At 42.0% G+C, this 27,102-nt stretch overlaps 2 protein-coding genes across 2 annotated transcripts in view; both read left to right on the top strand.

Annotated features, from left to right (window-relative positions):
- Positions 1 to 27,102, top strand: part of swap70a (switching B cell complex subunit SWAP70a) — a 924,354-nt gene that overhangs the window by 213,716 nt on the left and 683,536 nt on the right. The window lies entirely within an intron of this gene.
- On the top strand, positions 376 to 25,417 carry cpne7 (copine VII). The gene is made up of 16 exons (XM_044029775.1): positions 376 to 520; positions 1,420 to 1,769; positions 5,175 to 5,357; positions 5,480 to 5,554; positions 7,397 to 7,471; positions 10,392 to 10,475; positions 10,563 to 10,652; positions 11,256 to 11,354; positions 11,523 to 11,609; positions 12,223 to 12,282; positions 12,850 to 12,983; positions 18,022 to 18,076; positions 21,044 to 21,095; positions 21,361 to 21,494; positions 22,015 to 22,251; positions 23,059 to 25,417. The coding sequence occupies exons 2-16, from the start codon at positions 1,596 to 1,598 to the stop codon at positions 23,209 to 23,211; spliced, it is 1,692 nt and encodes a 563-aa protein (XP_043885710.1). The 5' UTR covers positions 376 to 520; positions 1,420 to 1,595; the 3' UTR covers positions 23,212 to 25,417.

Genomic DNA, 27,102 nt, shown 5'->3' with positions numbered 1-27,102 from the left:
TGTCACATACTGGACCTTTAATGGAGCCTCTTTTGTTGAATTATTCAAAGATTTGACAAAATCAAACCTCCAGTGTCCACGTTTATCTCAGGTTCTGTGCTTTTGTTTGAGCTGATCAGACACAAGTCACACATATATATACTGTATATGTATATATACATATACTGCATATATATGTATATACATATATATACATATTTATATATATATATATATATGTATGTACACATGCATATGTAATGTCTCACTCCCTTGTTGCTCGAAACGCCTGATCATCACCATCTTTACATCATCATCAGCAGCAGCATCATCATCATCATCAGCAGCAGCAGCGTTTGGACCATTCTCCTCATCCTCTGCAAACGGAGCACACTCCCTCCTCAGCTCCTCAGCTCCTCAGCTGCTCACCGATGACTTCAGGCGGATCAAACCAGAGGGACAAACAGCCAGCAGTGTGTGATGGGAGCTGAATAAAACACACGTGTGTGTGTGTGTGTAAAGAGTAAAGAACCGCAGACAGGTAAGAAGTCAGTGTATCTGTGTGTTTGCTTGACTTGAGCAGTTTGTGTTGAGATCAGTGAAGCAGACACGGACTCAGGTTTCAGTGTTCAGAGTTGAACAACTGTGTTGAATTAGGATGTTTTCATCTTTCTTTCCTCGTCCTAACGAAGTTATTTTCGCGAACGTGTTGCGTTTGAACGGCTTCACTGACGCAGGGGTTCGCGTTTGATCGCCGATGACACTGAGCGTGTGTTTCTTCGGTGAACTTTGACATTAATGTTTATCATTGTGATGATGATTATCATTATGGTTATTATTGTCTCGTGAGGAGCAGAAACATCTGCTTCAGACTCCGCAGCTGGAAACAGATCAAAAAAAAAAGATCACGGGCGCTGTCCGCGGTGCTGAAAGACAAACAGTGTGACACCGACAGTGGAACAGTGAAGGATGTTGATAGAGGGATTTGAACCCACTCCTCTCTCTCTCTCTTCTTCTTTTTCTTCCTCTTAAAAAGTAAAGAGGGTCAGAAACCTCGTGGCTCAAGGACACTAAAGCAGAGCGGATTTTCTTTTCACTATTATGATTATTATGATATTCTCTTGAATATAAAGACACTCATGCATGACTACATCCTGTTTATTCCCCTGTAAATACATTTTTTTTTTCCTCCTGTAGCTCATGAAAATGTGGCAAAGCACAGAAGATGATTATATGAAGTCTTTTTGTTTATTATTTTGAGTTTTAATTCTAATTTGTGCTATTATGAACATTTAAAAAAACAAAACAATATTGACCCCTGAAAGCAGAACCCCAGCACTTTCATGTCCTGTCTCTCATCCTTACAGAGGTGAGATGCTGCTGCTGCTCACGTAGATCTGACAGGCACTTATAACAGCATGGGTTTGGTCTGGTCCCCAGGGTCTCAACAGGAATCTCTGTTCTTCCCTCCCCACATCCACACACAAGTCAAAAGAGTGCGTCTCCTCTGCCACGTCTTCACTGAGATCCTCCTGCTGACCACTGCACGGACCCGTCCCTCGCAGCTACAGCGGAAGCCTCCACATCAGCAACTGCTCCTCGTGCACTGAGCCAGGATGAACGACATTCAGGAGGCCACGTCGCCTGCAACCAGCCTCAGTGGTCCGGCTGCCTGCGTCTCCAAAGTAGAGCTGCGTGTGTCCTGCAAAGCTCTGCTGGACCGAGACACGCTGAATAAATCCGACCCCTGTGTCATGCTCATGGTGCAGACCAATGGACAATGGACAGAGGTGAGAATCCTTTTCTTTTGAAGTCTGTTTTTGTTGAATCTGGTCAAAGGTGGGAGGCTGAGAAGTTCTCGTTCAGCTGCAAACATCTTTTATTCATCCTGCGATTTCCATTTCATTAAGCACATTATTGTTGCTGCTGTTCTGCCTGATGACAGAGCGACTGAAGGTTACACAGACAGAACTGTTGCTCTTCCATCCTTTTCCTTTGTCAGGTGTCACAAATCTGAGAGAGGACGACATTTCCTCTGTCCGTTTTTATCAAAACCTGTCGTATAAGTTTAAGTTTAAGAGTCAGTGTCTCATTCTGGACTAAAACAAATATCATCTGCAGAGGAATATGATTCAATAAGAGAGGGTTTTGTCTTCCCCGATGGATTCACCCGCTCTGCAAGTGTGTGATGTCTGTCTCTGGTTGTGCTGTAGTTGAAAATGTTGATTTCCTTGCATTGGTCCCACACTGATTTGGAGCGTAGGCAGCAGGTTGCTCATTTCCCCGTTTATGAAGTAATTAGCTCATTGGGGGAAAAACCACACACACACACACACACACACACACACACACACACACGTTAATGTTAAACTGTGATGTCTCATTGTATAGATTCTTGCCTCCCTGAGCAATTAACTAAAAACTGGAGATAATAATGAACTGTAACTCTGCCAGATTCAAACCACATGGGAGCCGCGTTGAAGATGCTCCCTGTGATGTTTGAAGAGTGTAAATGAAAACCCTGAGATGCTGTTGTAGTGATGATGATGGTAGTGATGATGATGCTGACAGTGTCTCTCACACACACACACAGTGATAGATTGCTCTTGGTTGTAATGTGATATTGGCAGCTGTTGTGTGATGACTGACCTGGGCTTCATGTGTCATGGTTATTTTTAGTTTTTACTAACTGAAGCAAATTCAGATGCTATGAAATCACAGAGTCTTGACGACAGTGGACATAAGTTGTCCAATCCTCCGCTGTCAAATCCCCTCACGATCGCTCCGGCAAAATTGTTTACTTACGTCAACAACAGAGTGAGAAGCTGAGCCCACTCACATCAGCAGCACATCACTCTTTCCCTCTTTCCCTCAGCTCATGGCTCACTGACTTGTAAAGCACTCATTGCTTTCAATCCATCGCTGCCTTCTTTCACTTCTAAGATGAAATGCAGAATCAGGGCGGAGAAGACTTGACATTTCCCCTCTCCTCTCTGTGTTAACTGGACTCTACATGCTCCCCGTGTTAATGACATCGTTGTGAACGTGATATTTGACCCGAGCTGCGACGCAGATAATGCTCCAGCGACCTGGCAGCGCTGATTAGAGAAGAGCGTCGTTATCACGAGCCAGAGATCTCAGTGCAGCTCTGGCCTCGGACCAGTGACAAACAGGTGTCACAGACTCTGGCACAGCCTTTCATCTGCAGCTCTGATTAGCTTTCATCAACAAACAGACTTATCAGACTCATCCTGAATCTGTCCATCCAGATGGCACAAAGAGAGGAGGAGGAGAAGACAAGGAAAGATAATGAGGAGATACGACAGGGGGAGGACGCGGGAGCCAGTTCCTACCTCGTGGTTTCATTTCTTTCTGGATTTTTGCCAGGAAAAAAAACCAGAACTCGAACAATCGACAGGGTTAACATCAGCTGCAGTGAGGTCATTCATGTAGAACCACGACAGAGGAGGATTTATTTCAAAAAACAAACCATTCTAATATAAAATGCAATTTTGAATCACAAATTTAAAACAAGGAAAATAAGAACCAAATATAAATGAAAAGAAAAAAATAGATGTTTATCTTAAGTGTGTCACACGGTGGTACAGTGGCCAGCATGGCTGCCTAACAGCAAGAAAATCACTGGTTTGGATTCCGGTTTGACAGGTTTCTCCCTGTGTGTGTGTGTGTGTGTTCTCTCTAAGCGCTCCTGCTTCCTTCCACAGTCTGAACTCATGCAGATTAGGGATTAGGTGATTGAACACAGGTGATCATGTGAGAGTGAATGGTTGTCTGTCTTTGACTCAGCTGAGATTATCTCCACCTGCTCATTCTGTCTTAGTTTTGTTCCATTTGTCTCCACTTTAAAAACATTCAAAGGTGTTTTATGGAGCGTCACGAGCCTTTCTGTGAGGTTCAGATTAAGGATCTCGTTGGTCTGGTCTGTTCTGACCAACAAGATCAGAACAGTTTACTTTATTATGTCTCTGTTGTTCTACTATTTATATTCTGTCCGTAACTACAGTATTTGTGCTGCTGATCTGGACCAGGACTTTGAAGAGACTTTGTGTCCCAATGGGACGTTCCTGGATACAGAAAGGGTAAATAAAAGAAAAGAAGGAAGCATCACTGTGAATATAAATCATTTGAAAGCATCACCATTATCCAGTGGTTTCTATTCTGGTCACTTTCAGGTTGAGAGATCACTAAATGATGGTGTGAATGGTTTCTATTATATAATGAAAGCAAAGATCTATAGATAAGTGTGATTACTCCATGCTGACTGAAGGACCAGAAATCCATAAATGTTCTATAACAAACGCTGGATTTGGCAGAAACAGGCGTGTGTCATGGTTCTGTCACAGCTTCATGTTTCCACCATTTATTTCTCACTGTATTCAACATGACACTGGAACAGACAACACTCATTTAAAGTATGACGCCTTTATTTGACAATTAGATAGATAGATGACATATACACCGTCCTGGATTAAACTGCTGTTCTTCAGCCTTATATTTATTTAAAATGTGTATTTTGTATATTCTTTTAAACTGATTTATGTTTTTAATTTAATGCTTTAATTCATCTGTCATAATTTAACCCCACCTACTTTTTAAAGTTGTTCTGTCACACTGCATTTTTAAATTCTCTCTGAAAACAACGTCTGTAGTAAGTAAGAAAGTAAGTTATTTTTTTGCTATTTATATTTCTGCTGCTTTGATCATGGTCCAGATTACAGTGAGAAACACAGGCAGTCACATTCTCCTCTGTGACATCGTGCACTGTAGCTTTGCTAGATTGAGGTTTTTAATCCCACATCTGCATTTTACCACTGACCGACTCGTGTTCATGAAACCGCCCTGACACTAAATCCTGCACCACGAGCAGATGGAGCCTCGCGGAGCTCAGCTTCTGCGTGTCAGGCAGTCAAAGTCAAGCATGGCTGTTTTGTTTATGGCGTGATTAGATGTCAGAGGCCTGTGGTCTGCTCTCGTATCACTCTCCTGACACACACTCGTGTCATTTGTGTGTTATATGTTGGTGTTCCTCAAAATACTCTTTGTGCAGTTTTTCAGCCCCATTTCCTGTCATTTTGTCAAAAAGAAGCTGTTCTTAATGTCAAACTGCACATTTTTAGATATAAAAACACAATAGTGTGAAGATTGTATTATTACTGTTGTGTCTTGTCTTTCAGTTGGACCGAACAGAAGTGATCAAGAGCAACTTGCACCCGGTCTTTGCCAAGGTTTTCACGTTGGATTACTACTTTGAAGAGGTTCAGAAGCTGCGCTTCGAGGTCTACGACATCCACGGCACTCACAGCATCGGGACGCGCGACGATGACTTCCTGGGAGGTGTGGAGTGCACTCTTGGCCAGGTTGGCAGATGCTGCTGTCTTACAAACCCATTTAAAAAAACTGTTATTTTTATTCCTTTAAAATCATTTCGTTTATTGGCTTTTGTGAAGAAAACTGATTGTGTTTACGTTGCTTTCTGCAGATCGTGGCCCAAAAGAAGATGGTGAAGCCTTTGTTGTTGAAATATGGGAAATATGCTGGCAAATCCACCATCACAGTAAGTTTCTTTGTGTTTACGACCTTTCTCTTCAAATATGAGCTAATAGCTAATGGCCAGTGAGTGCTGCGCAGAATAATCAATAGTGAATAGAAGGTTTTTGTGTAAAACATGTGAAGGCTTCACGTCAGCCTCTCACTGAGCACTTTAATGTCGACGTGCCGCTCCTGTCATGCATCAGAATAATACACACAAGGAAACGAGCACATTCACGACAAGTGATGCATGGTAGAGATGCTGGTTCATTAACCACCATTTTACAAGTGTATAGTTGCATATAATTACACAAAGTAACTGCTCTGCCTTATTTGATCACACACAGCACAGTCACCTCTTCTAATTACATTTTATTGCATACTTATTGTAGCTGCTAGTCCTTATCTTGTTTATATAATCACTTAGGTACAGAATGTAGTCATAATAATCGTCAGTGTGCAATGTTTTAATACAGTAAAGCGAGTTCTGTTTTCATCTCCTCCTCTGGTGTCAGTAAAAGTTTAAGCCTCTTATACTCCAGGTAGTAAAAGTCCAATTTCTGTCACATAAGCAACCATCCATTTCATTTCTTCCTCTTGTCTGGGTTTGAGCTGCAACGGTCAAGCAAAAATAACCCACGTGTCCTGACCCTGGCAGCACTTTCCACTGCTCCCCTGGATCCACAGCGAGAGAAGCCGCGGTTCTGCTTCACCTCCCTTCAAATGTTTGACTTCTTTAACTGAACTCTGAGGCCGAAGCCACAGACAGCCAAGAATTCAAACACACTTTGGTTATACAAGGAGACGATTACTCATAGCACCGTTTCCAAAGCCCCTTATTCCCACAGTGACCTGCACAAGAGTTCCAATCACTGATTTCAGGCTCGAGGCGTTCTCGTAGCAAGTCCACTTCTCCAGGTGGTGCCCTCTTCACGGCACCACTCGCAGACTGTAAGGACCGGGTATTCTGAACGTTTATGTGGTTCAGCGGTCAGAGCGTTCCCCCCTTAGTGACTTCCCGTTGCACGTAGGTGACACTCATCATCTCTCACCCTGAGCAGCTGCTTTCATTTCACCTCTTGCCAGAGTTAGACTTAATCCAACACCAGATTCAACCGGGAAAAAAAAAACAACATATTGAAGGTCTTCTGGATGACGCACGCAAGAGGGGAGAGGATTCAGAGCTCCATCTTAGAATGAAACTCATATTCATCACGTTGCAGGGCACACACACACACACACACACACACACAGTGGCATTAAAGAAAAAACAACCTTGTACCCAGTATTGACTTAAAGTGGGTGTTGACAAGGATTGACATGCTCAGTGCAACATTTCAGAGGTGTGGAGAGAACGCTTGTGTTTTTACTGTGAGTGAACCATAAAGAGTTGTCCTTAAAATGACTCAAATACAAAAGCACGAAACAGCACTTCTAGATGTCAGTGCATCAAATTAGTCAAAAACGGAGGTTAATTTTTATCTGTGTTAAGACATATTTATCAGTGAATTAACCAGAGCAAGACTATAGTCTATAGCTTATCTGTGGTCAAAGGTCAAATCTCTTCTTCTATGCAGCTCCGAATACTCAGAATTTACTCTGTAAAAGGTGAAATGAACAAACAGGAAAATATGCTGCATCCTCTGGACAAACGAGACCTCGAATGCAGTTCTTTACAATAAAGAGCCAGAGATGGGACCAGACGTGTCTCTCAGATGGAGACCACCTGGAAAACATGGTGCGCGTGACAAGCGGAGAGACCCCGGGACACGCCCAGATGGAGACAGATCGTCAAAGCGTTACGGACGCAGAGAACCAAAGTCAATAAATGCAAAAAATATTAAACGTGAATCTCATTTTCCCGCAGGTGCACGCTGAGGAAATCTCTGGCAACAACGGATATGTGGAGCTCTGCTTCTGTGCCAAGAAGCTCGACGATAAGGTGAGATGAGCAGAGCATATGTTATTTAACGGGGACTCCAACACACAAGTCCTGGTTTATTAGCAGCAAGTGTGCATGTGTAGTGTTTTTATTTTATTTCAACACTGATTGATATGACGTGAACTCTGTGGTTTCACTTGTTGCATTGATTCTGAGGCTGAGACCACTGACCTGAGCGACTCGTGCTCTCGCTCTGTCAGAACTTTGCCGAAGGCGTTTTTCAATCAAAAAGACAGCAGGAGCTCACATCCTGTTACAAGTCAGACAATCTGAAGTCACATCATGTTCTCGGGAGCGAGCCGCAGCATGCAAATCTCCGGATCACACCGGGGGGGGGGAAATTCAAATCTCCTACAGCATGTATACATTATTTTTTATTCACAATTTACAGCCACTTTAACGGTGAAGTGAAACCTAAAGAGAAAATAAGTGCATCCTTCTTCTGTGTGTGATGCATTTGTGATGAACTGCTGCAGAGATCATAGACACAATAGAGTGTAACAATGAGCAACCGCGATGACTAATGGAATATTCTATTCAAATTCATTGTTACCATGTTACAGAGCATAATATACTCATCTTATGACTAATGTATGCGTTTAATTCACTGCTGTGAATACATGTGTTTCATGATGTGTTGGGATGGAAACAATGACCACATGTGTCAGTGAGATTTAGCCGGAACGTAACCTTTGATATATGATTAAAGAGTTGTCAGTGAAGCATTTGTTTTAATGAATCACACGACTGTAATTACCAATCACAATCTTACATATTAATAAAGATAGAAGTAAATGATAATGTTGCTTTATAGCATCTTTAAAGCTGTAGTTTGTAACGTTTACATAGAAACAAAGTCAAATGTCCACAGGAGGCAGTAGAGAGTCTGGTTTCTGTGAGCTACAGAAAGAACTTTACACGACACATTAAATGCACTTTTATAGAAAAACAAAACCCAGGCCGAGTTAAAGAGCCATGGAGGCCGTTAAAGGGAGGGATTATTGTGGTGCTGCTTTCAGCCCATCGTTCTCTACAATGATAATCTGTCGTACGTTTAAACAAATTTAAGTTGGCACAGAATGTATGGAGTCGTTAAGAGTTTTAAATGCATCACTCGAGCCGTGAAACGAGCGACTTTCATGTTACCAGACAAACTTTCCCTTTGAGTCATTATAAACGTGTCATTTTAAGCAACTTTGTCTCCGTCTCCATTTACTCTGCGCCTCAATTCTTCATAATGTCCCTCAACGATCTCGGTTTGGGCAACTTTCCAAACTAACCTCCCACAAACAGATGCTGAAACACTCCGTCTGCACTCGATTGATTTATCAGTGTAATATGAAAATACTGAACGGTGCCGCTCCATACGGCTGTAAACAAATAAAACATTTTATAATTGAGACAAATGAACTTTTGTGTCCTTGTCAAATTGAAGAACATGATTTTGTGCACACTTTAATCTTAGCATCACTTTTCTTGTTAGCATGGGATTCAAAATTTGACACGCGCATCTCATCTGCTCAGTCCGTCCATGCTGCCGACGCCACTGGCTAGCTGTTGCCATGACAACGAAGAGTGGATGCTCTTTTTTTTTTTTCTCTCTCACTCCGCTCCCTCGGGGGATTTATCTGGCTAATGTGGCGGGAAATGCAGCAGCAACTGTTTCATTGTGTTCACAGACGCCTGTCAACCACCCAACCTTCACAAACTGTCCGTCACACACACACACACACACACACGTTTGGATAGCTTAAACTAAGCCTAATCCTTAACCTTAACCTAACCACACGCTAAAAATCTTAGCCCTTATCTCAATCAGAGCCTCAGAAATTAAGAGCAGGCTTCAGAGCTGTGACAGACAGACAGACAGACAGACAGACAGCTGGTCTTGACCTCCTTCAACACTCAGTTGACCTGAATTGTTGTTGTTCTGCTCTTGTACTTCAGTCCAGTGACGTGCGGTGAGCTTCATGACTGATGTACAAATATATGAACCCAAAATAGAAGCTTATATTTTAATTTTGTTAATGAACTGAAACATGTAGTTGTTCAGTTTTTTTATTAAACCCAAACCCCTGTCAAAAGCCTGCACACAAAAAAGAATAAAGTCAAAAGTTTATGTGCAAAAATAAACAGCAGTTGTATTGTATGTGGATACAAACTGTCCTGTGTTTCCACTAAATCAAAACCAAGGTTTTGCCTTGTTTTCTTTTTTTGATACTGGTGAGTTTTTAGTGTTGGTGATAAATAGTTAAAAGAAATGATAGTTTTTATTTGGGTGATGCACAAATATAATTATGTTAACCTCACAAACTGAGAGTAGTCAAAGCTCTGCGCCGCCCCATGTGATCACCAGCGCCCCCCTAAGGGGGGCTTGGACCCCAGGTTGGGAACCAATGCTCTAAAGGATGCACAAACTTATGCATATTCACTTACTATGACGACATAAAAACACACAGCTATCAACAGCCTGAACTCACCGTGGACCAGAGAACGTTTCCCCCCTCAGTGTAATTTCCCAACATTGCTTATTTGCCCTCCATGCTGTGCAGTTAATTTTATGTTTGCCTCCCCTCCTGACCTTTAATCATGCAATTACGTGATGAGGCATCGGCGCCAACAACCATTCAACAACTTAGATTTACATTATAAGTGATGTGTTATATCTATTATTCATCACAGCTCCACGGGTCAAAAATGTCAAATATTATTTGGCTGATTAGTGAAATACTAGAGACCAAATCCCAAGTGTCAACTGGAGCCCAATTCATTCTCATTTGTCAGATTTTTATTTCAGTGATATTTTCCGAAAACTTGTTTTTTTGCATAAATGTTGACTTTTTACAAGTAAATCTGACCTGCGGTGATCTGCGAAACATACTTGATCAACTCGACTCTGTGTCTGTGTCTGTTTCTGCAGGACATCTTCAGTAAATCAGACCCGTTTTTGGAAATCTACCGAATCAACGACGATGAGACTGAACAGCTCGTGCACAGAACCGAGGTAAACTCACCGTATTCCTCTCTTCAGCTCCGTCAGCAGCTCTTCATCGACACGTCTTCACATGTACGGGTGTTCTCCCTTACACAGGTGATTAAAAACAACCTGAACCCTGTGTGGGAGCCTTTCAAAGTGTCGCTCATATCCCTCTGCAGCTGTGATGAAGAGCGGAAGCTCAAGGTGAGGAAAGACCGCTGCCACAATCCCTTCAGCTGAGATAAGACAGTCAACACCACTGTTATTTACATGGACACCAGTAATTGGAATTAAAGTCTGTTCGGAATGAAAATGTAAATTTGAATACTGTGTGTACGGTTTGTGCCGATGGTCGTTCCGATTAGCGTTAATGTAAACGTCCTGGTTTTGGTTATCATGTAAATGTGATGTTTGTATTTTAGCTGGAAATGGATAAAAAAAAAAAGGATTTCTTATTAGAGACATTAAACTAAAAGGACCCTACATTCTAGGGCAGCACATTAAATGTGCTCGGATTAATGGAAATGTCCTCCTGCCCTCTACTGCTGTTTATGAAACACTGCCGAGGCTGTAGCTTCATCACAGAGAACAGAAATAAAAGTTTTATTTCAACTTTTTCATCGTACTTTGTGTAGTACGTGCATTTTTGACAACACAAGAGGAGGGAAATGAGGAGGAGAAATATCTGAGCCAAAATGGCGACTCTGATTAAACCCTGGACGCGTGTCACAAGTGGATTTGTTACCTTTACATCGATGTCACCATTAAACCTGGTTTTTGTTGTGTGTGTGTGTGTGTGTGCGACAGTGCCTCGTGTGGGACTACGACTCGAGGGGGAAGCACGACTTCATTGGCGAGTTCTACACCACTTTCAGGGAAATGCAGAAAATTTCCAGTGGAAATAAGGTCAGTGAGCTGCGTATCTTTTTCATTTGTTTCCAATATGCCTCTCATTTTCCTCGGCTGAATCCATCAGCGATGAAACCAATGTCACGAGCTGAAGATATATGACCGGCATCCAGAACACATGAGGTTTCAGCCTGTGCGCTTTGTCTTCCACTCCCTTTGTTTAAGGTGACGTGGGACTGTGTGAATCCCAAGTACAAGCAGAAGAAGAGGAACTATAAAAACTCAGGGGTCGTCATCCTCAGCGACCTCAAGGTATGAATCTGCTGCCGAGGGGAATCGTGTTCCGTAAATCAGAGTCAAAGACTAAAGGGAGCGACTGGCGCTCGTAAACTCACAGGCTTTTTATTATATTAAACAATTTACAACACTATTTTCATTGCTTTGCAAGTCTAAACAGGAACATTTAAAGCTCCAATGAGTAACTTCTGTCACTCCCCTGAGGAATTCTGAGTAATTACCAATTAATTACCCAGGTGCTCGAAGCCTTTCCTCTGTGGAGCTGCTGAGCCTCCAGGTTTGGTGGAGAATCTTTTCATGGTCTCATCTTTGCCATTTTAAGCCATAATCTAACGTTGTGATTCAGCCGCGCCTCCATCGGTCGTGACGTAGAATGAGTCACTTCCTGTGTGCAGCAGGGGAACGTCACCAGGCAACATATACTCGTGTGGTGGTGAATCCACATTTAATTATAATTAAAAGCTTAAATCACTATTTACACTCTGGATATTTTGAGTTTCCGCTGCTTTTACAAGACAAATAACAGCAGATTTGTTCATTTGAATTTACTCACGCACACGTTTTATTCTCTTCTGAAGCGAACACTCTGAGGTTGTGCCTTTAAGTAAATATTCTCTCTTTCCTGCAGCTGCACAGAGTCTATTCCTTCTTGGATTACATCATGGGAGGATGCCAAATTCACTTTACAGTAAGTTGAGTTAGGAGTTTTAATTAAGTTTCACTGAGCTTTTCACTGCACCGGCTATGAATTACTACTCTCAGGTTCCCTGTATGTACAGTACCGTGTTAGGTTTTGTTTAGGATTGAGCTTTTTTAATCATCAAAGAATTCCCTCGTGGTGTTTTTGTCTGCATGCACAGTTTCTGAGGTTTTTATATTGTAGGCAGGAATAAATTCTAACCTCACTCAACTCGTGCCCTTTGGTCTGGCCTCTGCAGCGCTGCCTCTCCGTGCTGTGAATATTAATCACGAGTGCTGCTGTGATACATGCGGCTCCTCTTGCTTGGATTTAAAGTGTATGGAAGCTACCGGTGCTTCAGCGCACGTGGGTGTAACAAGTGCAAGTTCCTGCCTCCGATGAGATAATTTATGCTGCCATTAGGCATGTTCCTGGCTCGCTCACAAAGAATATCTCACTATATCATAACGAGCAGACGAATAATAGTCTTTGCAGAAACTTGGCGAGTCAAAAATAAAGTACAGTTCATATCATATTGTTCATGTTGAGCTCTTGTTCCTTCCTTCCTTCCTCCAGGTTGCCATTGACTTCACAGCATCCAATGGAGACCCGAGGAACAGCTGCTCACTACACTACATCAACCCGTACCAGCCCAACGAGTACCTGAAGGCTCTGATAGCAGTCGGCGAGATCTGTCAGGACTACGACAGGTTGGTCGGTGGTTTTTGTCTCTCTGTTGCACGCGGGGTTTTGTAACAGAGCTGCAGAGGGTTCATGTTGCTGAGCTCTCTCACTCTGAAACCAGCCACTTTATACAAACCACACACACACACACACACACACACACGAGGGCTGTAATGGAAAAGTTGCAGTGCTAAAAAAGGCCAGAGGACGCTGCTGCTGCTGCTGCTGCTGCATGTTATATTTGTGCTCACTAGTTTGTCATACAGTGCACTAAACTGAGCTTTTGACCAGCAGCCCCTCCATCTCCAATTTATCTCTTGACTGAAAATGGATTCTGCATTTGAACTCTCTCTCTCTCTCTGTCTCTCCCTCTCTCTCTGTCTCTCCCACTCTCTCCCTCTACGAGCCTCACGTTGTCAAACAAGCAGCAAATGACATGCGGCTAAAATGTTATTTATCATCTGCATTGTGTCCACGGTGGTAAATCAAATTTAATCCGCGCTAAAGCCGTTTTTTTCTACACATGATAAACTGTTTGTATCTGGGAAAATGAGAGCAATCACGTTTAGGCCTCTGTGGTCTTTATTCATGTTTGAGGCTAATCTGGGGCTGAAGACGACGCCCGGTAACGCTGCAATCAACTGACACAGTTGTGGACAAACTCCTCCGTGGCTCGCTAATGACTCGCAGTGTTTGCCAAAAATATTCATGGATTTCTATCTTTAATAAGGCATGAAAAAAGCCGACACTTTGACCTTGATATGAATCAGCTACACACACATCAGTTTCTCTCTCACATTAAAACTAACCAAGATAATGATGAACCAGTTTATGAAAATAATATATTGCAGTTTGCAGTCAATCTATTGATTATATCATATAGAAAACACTATATGACTATAATCACATTTGCTTTTTATTAGAGATTACTTGTTGCTATATTATATTATACTATACTGTCCTGTCCTTTATGTAATTGTACAGATCTAAACTAAACTCTGCTGCACTGCAAACTGGGGCAAACCATTTCCCCCTGGGGGAGTTTCTTACTCTAGGTCATTTTTTGACTCACAAACACTTAAAGAACATCCACCCGTTGTTTACCACTTTATCCTCCACATGAGGGTCACGGGTCACTGCAGCCAATCCCAGGTGACAGTGGGTGAAAGGCGGGGTCACACTGTGGACAGGCCGTCAAACATTAACTGTGCGATATTTAACAACAGGCTGTGAACTACAGAGTCATGTCGTGTTTTTATTTTCCTGTCATGTCGTGTTTTCTTTCGCTCTTTCTTTCTTTACTCTGACTGTCTTTAAACGCCACTGTGTTGTCATTGTATTCAGTACAATGACGATAAAGCCTTCAACCGTGCACTCACTCAATCCAACACCTTATTCTTCAGAAACGGTGACCGGAAAGTTTGGAGAAGAAGACGAAGCCTGTGACAAATGTGCTGTCACAGATGTAAAATTCAACCTGCACAGTGACACAGACCCCGCCCACATCCACTCTCCATTCAGACTGCAAATGAGTCAAAAACAGAGTCCATGAATACAGGTGCACACATCAAGCAAACGGTTATTAAGAGTAAAAAAAGATGTGTTATAATGTGTGTCACACACACATATCGACATATGTTATTGTGTGTGCCTGCCAAACACAATCGGCAGTGTGCCGTGCCGTGCCGTGCCGTGCCGTGCCGTGCCGTGCCGTGCCGTGCCGGTGTTAACACGCTCCTCACAGTAGTGGGTAGTGCGTGAATGATACAGTTTCCTCCCAGCATCTGCTGTAGCCACTGGTCCTCCCACTTAGCTCGCACACACAGGCCCGTCGCCCCGAGCGAACACATGCGGCGACAGCGGCTAGGACAGCAGGATGGCACGCACTTCAAAAAGAAGTGGGAGGCATTGTTGCTGGTGAGATGACAGAGGGGTTGCGGCGTGAAGTCTGACTCAAGAATCATTAAAAACAGTTGCCGTTATTATTTGAAAAGAATGATATTTTTGGAGTCTCTGTAGTTGCACATTGTGACTGGCTGATGCAGTGAGTGAAGTTATTGCAGGCAGGTGTGTAGGTATACCTCCTTATCATTTGGGAAATGATTTATAATACGATCTCTTTTTTTCTTTCATCTGTGGAAACTAAGCCAGAGGAGGATTAACTCTGTGACTTCTTCTTTATGCATCCTCATCCTCCTGCCTGGCTAATTATAGGATCCAGGAGATAAGACTGGGGACTGAAAATGAGCATCTCATGGTTGTACCTTGTACTGTTTTCATGTTTAGCTAAGAGCATCACACATGGAGAAACGTGCCTCTCGGGGTAACAGTGACTGAAAGTGTAGGCAGTCCTTCCCTCTCAAGTTGGAATTGTTGTTGAGGAGTAAAATCGTGGGCAGGCAAACCTTTTAGCCTTTAGTGAATATAGGTGATGTGGGATTGTAGAGTCCGTGCAGAGGAGTGCATTATGGAGCTGGAGTGATGAGCTTGTGTCTGTGTGGGTTGAGGCTTACCTTGCTGGGAATGCTATGATAGCGACCACATCTCCCTGCAGGCTCCTCACATGTGCTGACGTCCACAGACAGATCTCAGATTGGGGAGCGTGACTTATATATATACATATATACATATATATATATATATATATATATATATATATATATATATATATATATATATATATATATATGTATGTATATTGGTCTGCTCTCTGAGCTGAAGGTGCTGTGTTATGTCTCTACATCTCGGGGACTGATTATCTTAAGACTTTTATGAAGTGCACTTCGCGACGGCTCCAAGGACAATTTATCATAAAAGAATGGAGAGAGTCTGGAGGAGAACAATTTGTTATGACAAGAAAACATGTCACAGTTTTCTACACGGATACAAATCTGATCAGACAGAACCAAATACACAGTTAATGTTAGCTATAATGTTACTGGAGTGTATTTATATCATTATACAGGACCGTACATTAGCATACGAGAGATGAAGATGAATACGTTCTCATATATCTTATTCTTTCCTTTTCTTTTTAAAACAAATATGTGCTTTAAATGGCCCCATATATCATATTCAAGGATGTCTTTTTATTGGCTGCAGGCTGTTGTTGTTGTTGGGAAGGGAAAAGACACACACACTGTCCTTTTTATCCTCCAACTTCTTAGAGGACGAGAAAAAAACAACTAATTCTCTGTTGCTGCAACTATAACAGCAATTCAAACTTTTATTATTACAGTACGAAAATCAACTCAGTCCAAGTTGCCTCTGTCCAATCACCTCTCAGCCGACGTTCACACCCGTCAGAGTTGATTAAACAGTTCTGAAGAAGCATCAAAGCCAAATGAGCTCAAAGACAAACAACTCTCCAATCAGCACCAAATAAATGATCACAAAGAAAAACCCTCGTGTAAAATTCACTGGGTTCGCTTTGATGCACCCACAGTAATGTCCTCAGTGAATGAATTTAACATGTTTTGTTTTTAATGTTTGTCCCCAAACTTCAATTCTAAAGCGCTGGGGACGTCGTTGTGTAACGGCACCGGGCTGCAGACATTGTGGTCGCTTTGTTAATGCTCTGATAAGAGACACAGACCACTTATCATAAATCTACCTGTTCCAGAGGGTTACAGTAAACACAGAGTCTAGTCTGTTGTATTTCTATTTAATACACAGTATGCCCAGACTTGTATATACAAGTATAAATTGGGGAATTAAGGAATCAAGGAAGTTCCATGTCTGCAAAAGACAACAAAGACAAACAAAAGTGCATTTAACAAAAATACAACGAAAATGTAAAGCAACATACGATGATGCAACTATTTGTGAAAGAAAGTCACAAAATGAATGACAGTATTATATAAAAACAGAAAAGTAGAGATTTGAAAGAGCTGGGAGTTGCAGCAGGCGTGCGGTGGATGTTTGTTCCAGACATGTGGAGCGTAAAACCTGAATGCTGCTTTATTTCTCACTCTGGGGACAGAAAGCAGATGTATCCCAGGCAAAGCTGAAGGCTCTGGATGATTAGCAGCATAGGTGTTTTTGGCCAAAGCAGGGTTTGGAAGACAGTCCTTTGACAGACAGGAAGTGTAAAGATCTGACACCTGTGAGGGCTTTCATTCACTATCTTGGTCTCAAGTAACAGTTTTCAGAGTCAGCTGCACCCTGATCTTTAAGAGAGACCTTTACTCTTACGTCTTACTGTGCTAATGTGAAGGTCTGAGTCGATGACTGCAGGGTTCCTGGTTAGTTTTGTGTCTTTTATCTTCAGTCAGGCTGAATCGAGACAAATCATTCATTTAATGCTTATTCCAAAAAATGACCTTTGATTCTGGGACATTCAGATGTATGTGTGTGTGTGTGTGTGTAATGTGACATGTCCATAATGATGGTGGTGTATTGTGTAATCCGAGTTTACTGAGAGCATGTGAATGTTAAACAGAAGAGGCTCTACATCGGAGCCTTGGGGAACTCCATGAGTCACTTTTGCCTGCTCAGATGTGAAAGTTAATCATTTACATGTTTTGATTTCATCAGATGAGCACAGGCAGACAGACTCACTTGTTCATCATGTGACAAATGACCCGAGGCCATCTCTCAATCTCTGAAACACTTGATCCGTGTTTTATTGCATTTATTGTCTGACTCACTTTTAGACTCTTTGTTTCTCTGCAGCAGAGACGTTCCAGATCATTTGACAGATGCTGAGTTGTTAATAAGCAAAGACCTAAAAAAATGATTAATTATTACAATATGATGAAAGGTTAGTATGAGATTATTAATCTATAACACTATATCGTTTCCATATGCTTTCAGACTTTGTCTTGTTATAAATAGAAAACAAACCCTGGTCTTTGACAATGACCACGTTCTGCTCATTTAAGTTGTGTGTAGAAAAATGGAAAGAATAAAGACTAAAGTGGTGCAAATGCTGTGAGGGACCATTGGGGGAATTTTCCATACATTTGTAATTTAAGCTTTTAACATTTATGAAATGCAAACGACGTGACGTTTCGACTGTGGAAAAATAAAAATTAACTGAATCATATTGTTTTTTTATTTCAGTGACAAAAGATTTTCAGCTTTGGGTTTTGGTGCCAGAATTCCCCCAAATTATGAGGTGAGTGTTTCTGTTAATATCTTTACAATCACAGTTTTCTATTCTATTCTATTCTATTTTCTCTACCATGGAATTTTACATAGAGGAAGTTGATTTCTGACCCATTTTATGATGTAATTTGTCATTCTGTCCATATTTTCACATTTGAATACTAATTAGTTGGCTTATTTTTATTCATAAGGCCGCTGTCTTAAAATATCAACTTGTCTTTAGAAAATAAAATATTCCAAAGGAAAAAAGAGGCCCTGCAGTGCTGCCGCTCAATTTACATAAGAATGTGTGAGTGTGAGAGCATTTGTTTAAGCAAATTGGACATTGAGATCCAGAGACTTCAGTGTTTCTAATAGAGCCCCAGAGACAGACACACACACACATACAGTTGAATGGTGTTGCTGTTAATCTCTCAAACCAGAAGACCCTATATGTTTGATATCATATCATAATGAAGTAGGTGTCAGTCTGAAACACGAGGCTCAGTATGGCTCAGTAAATACAAACTATCAGTCTTCTAATTCACCGTGACAGTGACTGCCTTCCACGAGTCACATTTATTTGGTCGCTGGTGCAGGTGAATGATAATCAAGCCATTTGACTAATGATGAACTGCATCCACACACACAGAGGCTACATCTATGACCTGGACCTGGTCTTCTTGAATCCTAGATTACACAGAATATTATGCGTGCAAACTGAGATTGGACAAATCAAATAAATTAAAAAAAGAATCCAATGTGTTACATTAGAGAGCAGATGAACGGGACGCCTCATAGTCCGTTGTCATGACGGTAACCTCAGACAAGAACTGAGGTGACAACATTTTCAGAGCAAACATCTCGTGTTTGCGATTAAAACAATAAAAGATGAATGGAGGACGTCAGTCTCCATCTGTGGAGCTGCGTCATTGTGTTTTCTTGCTTTTTGATTGGTCTCGTTTGGCTCTGGATAGTGAGCTTGATATTTTGGTGGAGGACAGCGTCACATGTCCTGGCTGTAACCAGCTGTCTTTTTTTATTCTTGGGTTAGGGTCATACACAAATACACAGTATAAGTCCCACTGTGAAGCCTCAGGTTTGTACTTTGACCAGCACCATGTCACAGCCATCACCTATCGTCCATTTTCCTCCAAACGGGAAAATCATTTACAAAAATCATCATGTTCTGTTGGAGAAGACGTGAAACTAACAACTTTCCCAGCAACCTTCATTCAAACTACGCCCCGCTGGATAAGTGTGACCCATCTTACTTGTTCGGGTTGACGTTTCTGAAGGCAATTCTTTAACACGTGGTTACAGTGTGTTCCTGACCACCTGTGTTTGGACACACGTCAGTGTCTGCTCTGCCTCTGATTGTTCTGCTTTTGCACTTAAAAAACTGAATTTACTCCAGTGTCACAGTTGCACTTGCTGGGGAAGCACAGGTGCATCTAAAGACATTAACTTAACGACGACTCTGCTGTGATGATGGAGTGTTTGTGTAAAACAGCCGGTGAACAAACCTGCACGCCGCGTCACGTCGTTACAAGTGAATCATCCAACACAAAGACAGCCGCGCTTATCACTGCGTTTAATGCTATTACTTGTGAACATGTTGCCTCTTAAAAAGACCCATTCAATGAAACGTTAAACAACATAATCTCCTGCAGTGGCTCGGTGCGTGGTCTGCATGCAGCTCCTCTACACACTCACTGAATACAGGCTGTTAATCACTGTAAAGACATGAATGACTTTACAAAAGTAGCCAGCTGGAGAGGACTCACTCGTCTCTGAGCTGACTGACTGTGGAGGAGGCTTCGAATAATAATAATTATTATTATTATTATAAAATAAATCTGACATTTGGAAGGCAATAAAAGACCAAAACCAGATATTAAGCGTATAGTGTAGTCCAAGGTTTCTCAATCCTGGTCCTAGGGAGACACTGAACCTGCACGTTTGCGATGTTTCCGTGCTCCAACACACTTGATTCAAAGGGTCAATTCATCATCAGCACGTGCTGCAGAAGCCTGATAATGAGTCGTTTATTTGAATCAGGTGTGTTGGAGGAAGGAAACCTCTGCAGGTTCAGTGGCTCCCCAGGACCAGGATTGAGAAACCCTTGTGTAGTTTATATGCTCAATATTGTGAATATAGTGTGAAGAAGTGATAATTCATAATGTAAGCTGGACGTTTGGAATGTGAACAGTACGTCACGTAAGCAAATGCAAGATTTCTCATGTGCTGGACTAATTATCTGCAGACAAAGTGAACGTTTTTTTTGTGCAGCAGCCATTTTCACAGGTCACAGTTGGAAAATCACAGGGTGTTAATGATCACATGGACGGCGGCTGAGTTCCATTAGGCTTGCTCAGGGTGCATGCTCTCTGATTCACTCAGTCACATTGTTCGGACGTACGTGAGTGTTTATTCATGTGTTTATCAGTGACACCTGTGTTGTGTTTCCTGCTAAAACATGTGAACGTGGCTGCTGTGCAAAGATATTTGTATCATGACAAACATTATCTGCATGAATGGGAAATGTCTTACATTACAATTGTGGACAGGAAGATTGTATTTTAAGAGATTACATGCATCTGTAATATAATATAATATGATATAATATAATATAATATGATATGATATGATTTGATTTGATATAATATATATCTAGACTAGCTATTAAATGTGCATATCTTGCCATAGAGTGCTGATTATAAATGATTTTAAAAGTCCTTACGCTGATGTAGGATCTAAAAAGGTCTCTGTAACAAAGGTTGTAGAACAACTGATTGGTGTCCATTTCCTATGTGATGTCACGTAAAAGTATTCAGTCATTTAGTCACTGCTCATATAATTAGGGACTGTTTTTCTGCATGGTTTGGTTATAAAATGGAATCTTCACATGCAATTAATTTGAAAAAAGGGTTCAGTGACTTTCTCCTTTCTTGCCACTTTAACATCTTAACTGAACAAAATGTTGTTTCATCTCCAGGTGTCTCATGACTTTGCCATTAATTTCAATCCGGATGACGATGAATGTGAAGGTAAGAAAAAAAAGAAAGGCCTCTGTTCATCAGTCAAGTGCGTCTGTGCTGCTGATGCTGAATGAACGTGTGTAATGTGATGGCGCAGCTGCTCAGCAGAGGCTCCACCATAAATATCAGTTAAATGAATATCATGGTTCTAATTGTATAATTGAACAGTCAGACTCTTGCTGCCTCGCTGCTGTGACCCGTCAGTGGCTTGTTTACAGAGAGGCGTGGATCGTCCTATTGTCCTCCTTCATTTTGCTCTGTGCTGTTTCATCAGAGATCCAAGGGGTGGTGGAGGCTTACCAGAGCTGCCTGCCTAAGATCCAGCTGTACGGCCCGACCAATGTCTCTCCCATCATTAACAGGATAGGCAAGCTGGCAGCAGGCGACGGCAACATTAAAGACGCTTCTGTGAGTGTCCCTTTGTACTGTTTTGTCTTTGTAGTCGTGTTTCCCGCTGAGTTTCCTAAGTGAGTGAAGATGCCCGACGGCAGAAAGGAAGGAGCCCGACGATATAATGACACTGAGTTAGTTTTCAGATTGCCATGTTGTTGTTATAAGTCTGGGCGTTGTTGTTTTTTTAATCACTGACCTGTTTTAATGAATCGCTTGTGTTCCAGCAGCATAATAATTATCGTCTCAGTGTCATTTCCTCTCAAATCAGGAATGAGCTGCAGAAAACATTTATGAAAACACACACACACACAGTCACGGGACAACACACTAACCACCTCTCATGGGTCAGTGACAGCATGTTCATGTGTTCATGTTCTCGCACTCCAATATTCCACTTTAATAAAGTACCATACACACATAATTGTTTCCACACAGTGGTGTTTTTCTACATCAGCAAAGGCCGATACTTCAGACCACACACACACACACAGTATGATGGATTAACTCCACACTGAGAGCTCTCATCTTCTTCCAGCGATACCACATCCTCCTCATCCTCACGGACGGCGTAGTGACAGACATGGCAGACACACGTGAAGCCATTGTGCGAGGCTCGTACCAGCCTCTGTCCATAATCATCGTCGGTGTGGGTAACGCAGACTTCACAGACATGCAGATTCTGGACGGGGACGACGGGGTCCTGCGCTCGCCGAAGGGCGAGCCGGTCCTGAGGGACATCGTGCAGTTTGTGCCGTTCAGAGACTTCAAGACGGTCAGTGTGTGTGTTTTTCTTCTTTATCTGTCGCTCGTCACTTGACTTTTAACTTTCTGTTCAGTTCTCTCACTGCTGTGCTAATGAAGTGATGAAAATTCAATCTATTTTTGAATTAGTTATCAAATGGGCAGCTTTTGAAGGCTCAGACACAGATGGTTATCACTGATCTGGGGCAGATCCATAAATTTACTCATGGAATAATAAATTCTTATGTGCAGTCTGTGTTATTTTTGCCGGTCAGTCGCACTTCTTGGCTCGATGTCTCGTGTCATGGAAACATTTTTGTTAAATGAGTGATGAAACACATGCAGACGCTTCCATAGACCTGGTTACCAGTGACTAAAACAGCTCTGTTTAAATGGATGGTTATGGAATAATGAATATAATAGTATGATAGTAAGCGATTGTGATGTCACTCATGTGTGCCTGAAATGATTCCATTCCAACAGCGTTCTTTTTGTTTCCCCCTCATGGCTATTTAATATATTTTTACTTCTGGGTCGGCTTCAGGGAGGAAACCGGGTTTGCCTAACCTCAGTACTACACATGTCAAATAACACAGAGTCTGGAGACGGGAGTTCAGGTTCTTCTGGGTGACATCACGAGCCGTTGCCACTTGATTCTGATAGAGATCACCGTAGCCACCCAGTTTCAAATGAGTGGAACATTGAACCAGATCAGATCAGCACACAACATGACTCAGACATAATCGCTCTTAATTTGTCACATGACTGGAAAATGCTGTGAAAACAAACATTCATGAATTCCTTTGACGAGCCCAGTTACTCTCTGTCTCTGTTGCAGGCTTCACCTGCGGCCCTGGCTAAATGTGTTCTGGCAGAGGTTCCCAAACAGGTCGTGGAGTACTTCAGCCACAGGGCCATCTCCCCCATGTGTCCAATAAGGGACTTACACACGCCCATCCTCAGCCCCGTCGCCACCACGCCTACCGAATAACAAGCCACCCAGGGACCGAGCTTTGGTCACAGCACCAATCTGGCAAAGTGGGAGGTGGAGAGGGCGCATGCCTCGCTACTCTGGACAAGAACTGAAGAGAAATGTCTCTTTTTTAGATGTGCTGTTACTCATTTATTTCACTTTTCACAAGGGCGGAGACTGGTGGTTGTATTTCTTGGCTCAGAGTGAATCCAGCCGTTTGCTTCGGCTGAGCAAAGTGACCGTCCACCTGTCTGAGCGGCACGAGTCCTTCCTGAGGACTGCGTGTGTTTTTATTCTTCTTGTTTTTATGCATGCAAGGTAAACCTCTCAGTGCTGATCCATCAGTCAAACGCAGGTCTATTATCGCTGCCCATGAAACTCTACACCTCACGTTTGTGTGATATGTTCAATTATTATTATTTTCAGATCATTTTAAGGATGTACTGTACACAGTGTGCCACGGTCAAAACTGGATTACCCAACTTTAACATGTTGACAATACTAAATTCAGACGTGAATCTCTGACCTGTAAGAAGTTATGCCGTGTTTCCACCGGCACGGCACGGCACGGCACGGCATTTATTTAGCGACAGCACTGCTGATCAAACAAACCCTGCCGCTGTATATCTTTTGAACTGATTCTAGTGATTTCATTAAGTTACACTAAAGGTGACTGCTAATCCGTGCCGTGCCGTGCCGTGCCGCGCCGTGCCGAGTGGAGGTGAGCTGGGACCATAGGTGGAAAAGGGGCTATAGACTCTCACCTGCCTCTCTGACTGCAAACTTAGATTAAAGACAATATAACAGCAACAGTTCACCGTTCAATTGGTCACCGTGCCGTTAAAACATCTGCCAAGCTCCATTTGCAAAGTCCGTTGTCGGCGAAACTGCAATAACATTTTTTCCTGCAGTAGAAGAAGAACGATTGCAACATGATTTTTGTCTTTTGTCCAGTGGCTGTGACGTAAGCTGTGAAAATCAAACCAAGTCATCTCGCAGCTGCCTTTACTGTGGCGTATTTCTGTCTAATGCTTTCTATACAGACTATACAGCTCAAGGTTTCTGGTGTGGAATGTTTAACGGCAGTTATATCAGAATAGTTTTTATCAGTTTATATCAGAATGATAAAAACAGTGTAAGTAACGACGAAGCTTTTTCATAAAACTAGTATTTAATGTTTGCTAATCATCGCTCTTGTGCATCTTAATATCAAAGTGTTCAGTGAATCTAGTCGTTTTTTCTGCAAACCTGTTCAGCGTTGCGATGTTCATAATATCCAAGGAGCTATAACCTTCACTTGCATTTGCCTCGTCAGAATGTTCCAAGAGTCGCCTGAAACAAAAACAGCTGTTATGCTGTGACCTCAGTGTCTTTCAAGGAGCACAGAGAGGAACACGAGAAAAAGAAGCTCCTTCACACCTTTAGTTCAAACCAAAACAACTGTCTGTCCCAGCAAAGCAAACGTTGAACTCAAACAAACGGCAGAAGAGAAGCAGAAATAGGCTGTGATACCAACTTTGATGATATTATGTTTGCAAGAACTTGAACAGATCAACATGTACAAACCAGTCGAGCTATAATAACATATAGTAAACGATAGAACAGCTGGACAGACTGAAATGTTCTTAAATTAAGAACCCACTTACACTTTAACAAGTATATTCTTTTATTTGTGATTTAGTAGATTACAACGCTATACTCTGTATTTTCTTGGCGTGTTTGTGTTGATGCCGTGAATGAGTCTGAATTGTGACTAATTCTCTTGGCCAGAAAACCCGGCTGTTGCCGTTGAGAGCACAGGAAGAATAGTTTGTCTTCACAGCGACTTGTTTTCACACAAACACAAACGCAACCGATGTTAATCTTTAACTTTGATTTGCCCTCTGGAGCTCCCCAAGCCCTCCCCCCGAGTCATGGATGCACGTAAACGCAGCTCTGCACCGGGCTGCTCTCTGAACTCCTTTGAAGATCGTAGTGATTGAGGTTTCTTCTGCCACCGTGGATCACAGAACAAGGCCTATTGATTCAGGATGGGCCTGGAATTAGAGTCATGCTCACTTACCTGTGAGTTATGGACGAGACAACACAGATGCAAACGTGCGGAAATAGTCTGCGAGGATGGACAACATTTGGTTTTATTGGCTATTTACTGAGCAAACACCTCTTTTCATATGGTGAGTTGTTTGTTTTTCATTTTTCTCATGATATTTCATTTTCATACATTCCAGATTTTTAAATTGTGTTAAAAGGATTCCTTAAAATAAAAGAAGCATTTTATTTCAGCAGCTTTGTGATTTCCCACAAACCTGAAGCGGCAGGAGGTGCAGACGTTAATCAATATATCTGTTCACAAAGGGCAAACCGGCACTTGTATTGATATTTAAAAAGGCACGAGCACTTCAGTGATTTATGCTTTGGCACTTTCACCTTATTGCTGCTTTGCCTCAGGTTAGGAGGCGTACTAAAGGAACTTCATTAACATCTTGATGACATTTATTTGACAGTAGATAGATGACCATCCTCAGAAAATACACATTTTTATTCTGTATTCTTAAGTTCTTGAAACTGCTTCGTTGCTGTTTTTTATTTAAAAATAATCCTGAAAAGCCAAAACAACAAGTCATGCAAATCTCTGTGGGGTTGCATATCTTTAGATGTCTCATGGTGATCAATGTGAAAGAGTGAAGTATGTGTCTCTCATGCCGTGTCAGATTTGCTCCAAACAAATTCCCAAGTATCATATTTAATGATTTAGATTTCTTCACAAACATCCATGGACACAACGCTGAAGTATTCAACTGATACCGGTGTGTGATTGTGTGCAAAAGCCAGTGCACGAGCAGATGTTGTCGCCACTTATCACAGCTTCATGGGTGGAAACGATATTTTCACGTTTTGAATGGAAGCCGTGTTTGTGCCACGGCGGTGCAGACGAACGCGAGCCGGAGAAAAACTGGAGACGACAGGAGCGGCGTTCACGTAGATTCAAAACAAAGCTGCTTATTTCTCCTGACAGATGCACAAGGTTTTACAACTCTGCTGTATTTAGAATTTCCCATTTTCCACAGTTCATCAGACCGAGGTTTACGGCCCTCCACTCTAATATGCAACTGGTGTAAACGCAGGCCACGAGGGTGAGAAGCAACCCCAGCGTCATCAGTAAATATTTGATTACATCAAAAGGAATAAAGGGATTTATTGCATGCATACTTTTTATTGTCAAGCTGTGCTTTGCAGTCACTCTTTTGAAATTGTATGATATGCTAATATGCAAACCTGCATTTGCACAAACCTCTGTTCTTGTAGTTTATGCTCTCTCTGTCTTGCTGTTGGGTAAAATAAATGATCCTCATTTAAGTGAAACTGTCTCAGGAATTTGTTGTCAAGAAGATTTTTTTTTGGACCATTTTTCTAAACCAAAATTGAATGAATGCTTTTTTTTTTTTCCATTGCCCTTCTGGTCACGATGACTCATTTAAGTGATCAGCCCACAAAATACTTTCCCTCACACAGCACACACTGCTGAGAGAGAGGATAAATAAATGGAGACACGGCCATTGATGTGCTTGATGAAAAGATGAAATGCACGTTATATGGACACGGACACATTTACCCTGTGTGGTTTGGCTGCCTGAGCTGTAAGGTACCAGGGACTGAGCCTATCTCTTTAATTCCATCAGACAGCTTCTTTCATTTAACAGCTATTGTTGAGAGCACTGAATAACGGTTGTTACCATGGTGACACCTACTTGTGGGGAGACACAGACCTTCATTTTTGTCAGATTCAGGGACGGCGATGCGGGATGTGGTAGGAGGCCATCTGCACGTCATTATGAGAAGAAGAAAGAAGCACTTTGATTGTGATGCTGCTGTCCTTCACTGTGAGCCTCAGGTGAGCTGAGTGTATGA

Source organism: Solea senegalensis, linkage group LG7, assembly GCF_019176455.1.
Source record: "Solea senegalensis isolate Sse05_10M linkage group LG7, IFAPA_SoseM_1, whole genome shotgun sequence".
NCBI lineage: Eukaryota > Metazoa > Chordata > Actinopteri > Pleuronectiformes > Soleidae > Solea > Solea senegalensis.
Note: the sequence above shows the minus strand (reverse complement) of the source record. Positions and strands in the feature narration are given on the sequence as shown.

Excerpts from the sequence above, each read along its gene's own strand:
- cpne7 (XM_044029775.1), top strand. The coding sequence starts at position 1,596 with ATGAACGACATTCAGGAGGCCACGTCGCCTGCAACCAGCCTCAGTGGT. Across the intron at positions 11,355-11,522 it reads AAATTTCCAGTGGAAATAAG|GTGACGTGGGACTGTGTGAA; the intron begins GTCAGTGAGCTG and ends CCTTTGTTTAAG. Across the intron at positions 18,077-21,043 it reads GAATTCCCCCAAATTATGAG|GTGTCTCATGACTTTGCCAT; the intron begins GTGAGTGTTTCT and ends TTTCATCTCCAG.